The sequence below is a fragment of the Oncorhynchus masou genome, chromosome 12 (assembly GCF_036934945.1).
Source record: "Oncorhynchus masou masou isolate Uvic2021 chromosome 12, UVic_Omas_1.1, whole genome shotgun sequence".
Taxonomy (NCBI): domain Eukaryota; kingdom Metazoa; phylum Chordata; class Actinopteri; order Salmoniformes; family Salmonidae; genus Oncorhynchus; species Oncorhynchus masou.
The window spans coordinates 57,847,545-57,855,859 of record NC_088223.1 but is presented as its reverse complement, the minus strand read 5'-3'; the positions used below and the strand labels follow the sequence as shown (position 1 = coordinate 57,855,859).

Sequence of the window (8,315 nt, the reverse complement as noted above, 5' to 3'; positions counted from 1 at the left end):
CCTGATTTCCAGGTACCGTGGTTGGTCCAGATGGACGCATGCAACACAGGACTCGGGGCCGTCCAGTCTCAGGTACACAATGGGGAGGAGCACCCCATCATGTACATAAGCCGAAAGCTGATACCTAGAGAAAAAAGTCCTTGATTGTCGAGAAAGAGTGTCTAGCAGTGAAGTGGGCGCTAGACATTCTCAAGTATTACCTGTTGAGCACCCATTTCATCTTGGTCACAGACCATGCTCCCCTGGTCTGGATGGCCAGGGGAAGGGACACAAACGATTGGGTCACAAGGTGGTTCTTGTCCCTTCAACGCTTCTCTTTTTCTGTTGTGCACAGGTCAGGGGTGAAGCATGGGAATTGCGGATGCCCTATCGAGAAGGGAGACATACATCACACTGACGACAGCCCGCTCCCCGACCGCAGGTTAGCCACCAGGGGGAGACTCGTTTGATACCTGGTGACAGACGGAGTCTACATCACGCGGTGATGTCTCCCTCTGCTGGACTTGCCAGGTCTCGACGGGCTCTCCGGCCAGGACTGATTGCTCACCAGCTGGATGAGTCCCATAAAGCTGCCAGAAGGGCAGCCCACAGGGTAGGGACTGAGGAAGAGAGGTTACTGCCATATAGTCGTGCGCTGTAGCAAAGATAATGGAGGGAGCTCGGTTTTGTTCCCGACAGGATACAGCAAGAGCCTAGTTGACGGTTTACCGGGGGATGTCTCCTGGTGGAGACCTATTCTTTTCTCTTTGTTTGTTATTTAAATAAACACCCTTGAATCCGAGCTAATACAATTCTGTCCATGTCTGATCTGTGTAAACTTGACCAAACCCCCTGATCTGCCACAGTAGATTGAGGAGGAAAAAAGTTAATTTAATACATTTTAGAATAAGGCTGTAACGTAACAAAAACAATCTATGGATCTGAATACTTTCTGAATGCACTGTGTATGGGCTGTATAATGCAACTATAGGCAATTGATCATTTGAGAAAGTTGCAAAAAAAGCTTGCGCTCCATTCGTTGCCTCGGGGTTGACACACTATTCTTTCATCAAGTGATCATATTTTCACCCATCAGACTATTCTCAATTTAACCTTGTCTTTATTAATATATAAAATGTGTTTTGATTTAGAATGGCCCATTATTAATTGTGCAGGAAGAGGGGCAGGAACAGGAACAGGAACAGGAACAGGGGCAGGAACAGGAACATGGTCAGGAACAGGGTCAGGGGCAAGAACAGGGAACAGGAACAGGGACAGGAACAGGGGCAGGAACAGGAACAGGGGCAGGATCAGGGGCAGGAAAAGGAACAGGGACAGGAACAGGAACAGGGGCATGAACAGGAACAGGGTCAGGAACAGGAACAGGAACAGGGTCAGGGGGCAAGAACAGGGAACAGGAACAGGGGCAGGAACAGGGGCAGGAACAGGGACAGGAACAGGGACAGGAACAGGAACAGGAACAGGTCACAGAACATGAACAGAACAGGGGCAGGAACAGGGGCAGGAACAGGGGCAGGAAAAAGACAGGAACTCTAATAGGGCAGGCTGAACAGATGCCTGACAGTTATTTCACTCCATGATTAACCACTGTTTGAGGAGAATGCAGCCTTTCTGAACAGGGAACAGGAACAGTTCCTGCATCTATCCAGTGCTTTATTTCTGAAAATAAGTTAAATCTGTTCGGGAACATCGAGAGTAACATGTTTTCACAACAGTTTAATGAAATATGCTTTGTTGACAGCCCTTCTCTCTGCGAGCACGAGAAAGAGATGAAGGAGAGAGAGGAGGAGATGGAAAAGTATGGTGAAAAGTAAAGGCAGCCTAATCAAATACAAATTCACTGTAATTGTAGGCTAACTCTGTAAGCCCCTGCACAATCAATTAACCAACAGCACAATCAATTAACCAACAGCGTCACCAGTTTGCATAGGAAATTACCTATATGTACCAAAGACACCTTCTCTCCCAGACTTATGGATAGAATGTTTTTCTGAAAATCGCGTAGCACTAAGGTAGGCCTAACAACAGTCCATCCAAAATATGTTTGCCATAATACTAATTTGTGTAAGAGTATGCCACACTCAAAGGAAATTACAAAAACCAGATAACCAAATAAATAAAATCATTTACCTTTGAAGAGCTTCGGATTTTTCAATGTTTAATTTTTGAGTATAGGCTAGACCAACTATGTACCAAAGACACCTTAAATCAGTAAAAAAAATATAGATGTTTTTTCTGCCATTCATAATATGCTGTAGGCTATTTATTGTATAATAGCACAATCATAATTTAAAATTCTGGTAATTTTTGGGGGGGGCTTGCATGATCAGGGGGCTAACAGATGCAGCTCCCAGATGCAGAGTCCTAAAGGTTCCTAAAGTTTGTAATATCCACTTTGAAAATATATAATATCCACTTTGACTTTATTTGACCAAACGTTTTTCAAAGTGGAAATTACAAACTTTAGAAGCCTTTTTAAAACTAAAACACACTACAAGTTTCCATTTCCTGCTGTGTAGAAAAATTGTCAGCAACAAAAGATTGATCAAATTAACATCCTACATCTGTAAGTGCAGAATGCAACATCTATATGTATATATATATATATTTACTTCCCCTATCCCAGACGAGAGTGCTCAGTTGGATTAGGATGTGTTTCATCAGTGCATCAGCAGGACCAAGTTACGAGTCAGTCTTAGGCTAACAACGGCTGGGAGCCATTAACACATTGTGCAACCTGCTGGAGCCATACTGTGCGTAGGCTTGGGTTAAAGGGCTTCCCACCTCTCAATTCACACAGCCCTCCTAGGCATTATATACAGCTACATGATGATTTATGCCATTAAACCCATAGTGTGAGCTCTATAAACACATTCTCTAAATACATCCCTGTTCAGCAGGGCTGTAAGGAAGGAAAAGTCCCAGGAACCGACTCACACAAAGCCCATACAGAGGGCACAAACACTAGCCAAGGCATGGGTGAATCAATCGGCGATGGTGTTCACCGAAAAGCATCGCAAATAGATTGCATTTTCTGGGGAAATATTATTCAATTCCCTTGTTCTGCCAGATGGTCCGTGCAGCTAGAACGACTTCATCAGGAAGCGACTGGTGATCTATCCTGCGTGGAGAATGGGAATGTATTCAGGGGGAAAAGGAGCTTTATTAGAGCTCTGTGAGGGCACTCCAGCTTATTGAGACAAATACGGCTGGCAGCTGAGGAAGGGAACAGAGCCTGCAGCCGGGGGCTTGGAGCCCTAGACCCTGCAGACTGGAGCAGGCCTCATTTGGGGCAAGTAGGAGGGGAGGGCAGAACCACTTCCTTCCTGCTTCAGGTGGGTAACCCTGTTGTTTTAAACTAGCCTTATTCAGGGTGACTCAGCTCCCATTGTTACTGCTCAGCTGGAGAAAGTCCATGCATTTAACGCAACTCGATGATGCACAGCAGTTTTTAACACTGGACTGGGCGAGAATGACTCCTCCTCTACGCTGCTGATGTAAGGAACAGAGAATAATACTGCAAATGAGTTAGAAGCTAATGATAACCAACGTCAGGATAGAGAACATCTGTGTGCATTCAGAGCTCATAGATTTTTATACAATGGCCTAATGGCTGACATTTGTTCAGTGAAAGTATAACTTAAAGGGGTTGCAGTAGTCAGCTCTATGGTATGAATGTGATGGGAGCTGATTACCCCAGCATGCTTTTAAGAAATCCCCTTGAGGGTTAATTCTAGTCTGTGTGGGTGGTAAGAGGCCCTCTGATACCATGTGACATCCGGTTGTCTGGTTTGGCTGAAACACAACAACAGTACAGATAAACATCTCGAACATTGCCTCCAGTTTGCATCTGTTGTGTGTCAGTTGCACGTGAGATGAAACACAGTAAGCCCCAATTACAGAAAACTTGGATTGTTGATGCTATATAATGGCAAATAAGAAGCTTTGAAGTCACTGGCCACCATAGGAATTAATGGAATTCTACGGTATTTCAATAAAATGTTTCAAAGAATGTTTTGTAGTGGGGACAGTTTTTTTTTTACATTTTCATGTTCAGTTCTTAATATAAAGCATGCATTAAGGTATATGTTATAGAATAAAGTTGTCAAATATTAATGTCGACATTAATAAATGCATTTCTATAGCTTCCAAAATATATATATATTTTTTACAATGATGGATTACCAATATGGCTGCTTGGTGGCATCAAAACAACACCACCCTGTCAGTTATCTAGGGTTAATACATATCATTGGTAAGCCCTTACTACCAATGCGTGAATTGAGCTCAAGATGCTTTTAAAACATCATGCCATTGAATATTACCTTAATGCTTGTAGCAGCATGCCACTGATGTGCGGCTCATTACCTCTAGACATTGGCCATTTCATTTCATGGGCTCGGTTTTCATTAGCTGTCCGGGCCTCCTGCCCATTAACTAAATTAAGGCTTGGATGCAAACTTCTGGCTCCAAGCAAGACCTCTGGGCTGCTTAACTGGGCCAGTGAGCTTCACTGACAGAGGGACACATTTATTCCAAACCAAGGCCTGACTCAGCCATGAGAAAGGGGGTGGGTGAGAGAGAGAGTGAGAGAGAGACAGGGAGAGAGAGACAGAAAAAGAAACGCAGAGAGTAAAAAAAGAGCTAGAGAAAGCAACGGAGGGGTGTCTCTGAGATGACCATAACATCCAATTTACATACATTACCGTCACACAGCCACAGGAAATGAAATAAACATAATTCCCAGCAGAGAGTCCTAGCCAGTGAGTTCTTAGTGAATGGAGACATCCCTTCTAGAGGAGTGACGGTGTAGGCAGGCGCTGCCTAGTCATCATGACACACCACACCTTCACTTATCAAGAGGATGACTGGAATGTCTAAGACACATGGCTGTGGAGCAGCTACCAGGAAGAGGGAAAACATGTAGCTCCATGTACATTATGGCTTAATTTGGTTTAATATGTCTCCAGTTAGGCACGATGCTGAAATAACAATAACTTGCATTCCTGGTACATTAGATGCGATGGGTCCTGTTTGCTCCCTGTTATCCTGTAGTTCCTGCTTCCCAGTCTTGTCTTCCTCTCCGTTTCTTTGTTCTTGTGAATGGTTTTTCTCATGCATGATGGACCTGTATGCACACCATTTCCGTCCCTGCACTACTTTATGCGCAGGCACATGGTTACTAATACTTTAGGTGGGAGCACTGAGGCTAAGTGAGTACATCATATGCATTGTATTGATGCAATCCATGTGGTGTCATAGCTCAATACCATCAAGGTGAGATTCAGCTTGTGAACCAGAGTCAGGCTAGAGGTGCATTTAACAGACACACATGGAAAATAAACCCATCTCACCATAAGAGCATGAAAAGAAGTACCTAGTGAACTATTATACAAGGAGATACGACTACTTCAATACCACAGTGTACATGAGGCTCAGGCAAGTTGATTTATAATGCAGACTGTCCTCACTATTTCATTATTGCTACTGTCCATCAAGACAAGAGGCTACAGGGGTTTAACCACCAACAATACTTTATAATTCATGATTGTTCTACACAATTGATGAACTTTCCCTATACTGTTGGTTGCCCTTTTTAGTATTCAGTGAATGCATGATGACAGAAAATACATTGTTATGTGAGTTATATAAGACACGTTTCCCTTGTTGTTAACAGTAACTGTTATAAATTACAACAAACATTGAAATGTAGCTATTGCTCACTTTTTTAGTTTTGATGTATGCTTAACATCGAGTTCTCAAAATTATAGCAATAACATGCATGCATACATGCCAGAGTCATTGAAAAAGTTTAAATATCTAACCACAAAAAAAGCATGTGATTTGTTGCGCATTTGAAATGCACAGTCCTATACGGAGTAGTAACTTTTCCTCGGGGCGGAAGTTGTACCGTTTGCTGACGCTAGGAGCTGTCCATGGTGCTGAAGCGTCAGCACCGTATTAGCTGTCTTGACGGTGCTGACAGCACAGAGAGCCAGGAATCCGTTTACTGAGCGTTACAATTAAACGGGCTCTGCGTTTCAGTTGATTGTTGTCAGATCTACTTATTGCTCGACTTGCTAAATAAGTGCAAAAGCAGCACGGCTTTTCTCTGTGTTTCACAGACCTCACGGACATTTTATTTATCCGTTTGCTTATTTTGCTCTGGAAAGTATTTAATACAAGGACGTATTCTGTGAGCAGAGAGCGACTTCGACTTCAGTAGACATGTGTATAAGAAGAGACGACCAATTACACGTCATCTTTACGGTGTTGGTTCTCGCTGCTGCGGTGACAAGCATACATGGGCAAGGTAAGAAATAGATTCAGTTATACGTGGAGTTCTGGGGAAAATTACTATGTTTTAATGTCAGTCTGTTACGATAGTGGACTATTTGCGAGATCAGCCCCTACGGCTCTGCGTACGGTATCAACTGTTCCTGGCACCAGATCTACAAGTGTGTTTGCGCTCTTAGTATAGATCTATGTTTATATGCATAAGTCCATTAAGGACAAGGATCTGTATTCTGTCCCTGATATCCCCGCATGCATCCCAGTCTGTCTACAATAAAGTAAAATCCCCCAAAAGCCCTTAGTACTTGGAAGCAGAAAGGAAACGTCACAGGGACTTAAGTTACTTACTTCCTTCCTTTAAAACATGATGTAATATTCAAAAATGTTTCACTGAGTGTGTTTGCATCATTATATACATTTAATCAAGCTAGAGCTCTACTTAGTCATACTAAACTCATGGAACAAAAGTTAAGCATGCCCTTAGTTAATAAATACATATATGCTGTAAATATATGGAATACAAATGTACATATTGCACCAAACATAACATACACTCTCAATTAACATAGCTACTGATCATAATGCTTGATTCATTAAAATGGGCAAACATTTTAGGAGTCTACTTTGTACTCACTATCGGTTTTTGACAACCGGATTCAAAGGACAACTGTAATGGAATATAATAATTATGGCATACAATACTGCCTTTCTGGTTAAGAAACATCAATGAAAAGTCCTATTCAATAATATAGCATACAATTAGGAGTAGCCTAGAACAACATTTTACGCAACACCGGGGTGAGCAGACCTTTACCGTTTGTGTGAGATGGTTCATGTGGCAGACGGTGAATAAGAGTCTAATCCTCAGGAAGATGAAGATTACTGACCGAGCTGTTTGACACAGTTGAGTGCTACAGCGGGAAACACCTCCACCCATTGCACAGTGCAACGGTCTTTAAAACAAATATAGATATATGTATGTATTTTATTTTTAGGTGCAATGGTCTCACTTATTTATGTTCTGTCCACACAATTTTATAAAGCCATGTCACTCAAACTTTGTAGTCTGTAAACAATATCCCAATCTTTCTTCATTTATGTGACTTTTAAATGTCCTAAACCAGTTTAGGCTAGTCTACTATTTTCTCTCCACAATAGTCATCCCTATGATTATGAGAAACCACATAATGTTTTCCTTTTGCCTCTGAGCAAGTGAATATTTAACCTGTTTGCTTTCACCTACAGATCTATGAGTTTAGTTTTTCATAGAAACTTCATCTGAGCCAGTCTATGCATCATGAGACATGCAATTTATTCTGTATCCATAATTCCATGTAAATAACTCATGCAATGCACTGTTCAGGCTCTCTATACAGAGATCCCATCAAATACTTTATGAATAAGACCCTATGAATTGCAAATTACCCTTTGTGTGAAACCATTAGCTATTTGTCTAAGGAGCTTAGAGTATTGCGTATAGAGTACAAACTGTGAGAGTGTATAAACAGCCCGACAGGCTGCGTCAACAGCTTTCCCACTCTTCTCTCTATTGCAGTCATCCGGTACAGTAGACCAATATGTTCAAGGGGTATTTCAATGTCATACACTGATTTCTCATCGGCATAATGTGTTGTGTACGTTCCCTTTATTCACAGATGATGACATACCAATAAATACTTACATAACTAGATTTAATTTTAAAAAGTCTTCACTCCTGGTGTCAAATTATGACAACTGACTTTACAAGCCATTGATTTGGTTGACCGATTCAGCTGACCAATTACATGGCCAAAATAACAGTTAAAGACATGATATGAAGTTACAGTAGCTGTCAGCTGACACCAGGCATAACCGTTTATGTCATATGTTGAGTCATTATTATGACTGCATTATTTAGGCCTAACGACGGAGCATCAAGTAAACAACAACTTCTCTGTGTCGTGACAGCCCATAGTGCTTAGTATGAGATCAAGTAATTGCTGACTGCTTAAAGAATTACAACAGCCTCCCCGTAAACACAC

The 8,315-nt window shown here is 41.9% G+C and overlaps 1 protein-coding gene across 4 annotated transcripts in view; it reads left to right on the top strand.

The window, feature by feature from the left end:
• Positions 1–5,973: 5,973 nt before the first annotated feature.
• Positions 5,974–8,315, top strand: part of LOC135550488 (seizure protein 6 homolog) — a 225,646-nt gene continuing 223,304 nt past the window's right edge. For all 4 annotated transcript variants that reach the window (XM_064981358.1, XM_064981356.1, XM_064981357.1 and 1 more), the window contains exon 1: positions 5,974–6,313. In XM_064981358.1, coding sequence (XP_064837430.1) covers positions 6,229–6,313 — 85 coding nt within the window. In that variant the 5' untranslated portion in view covers positions 5,974–6,228. The remainder of the gene's footprint in view (positions 6,314–8,315) is intronic.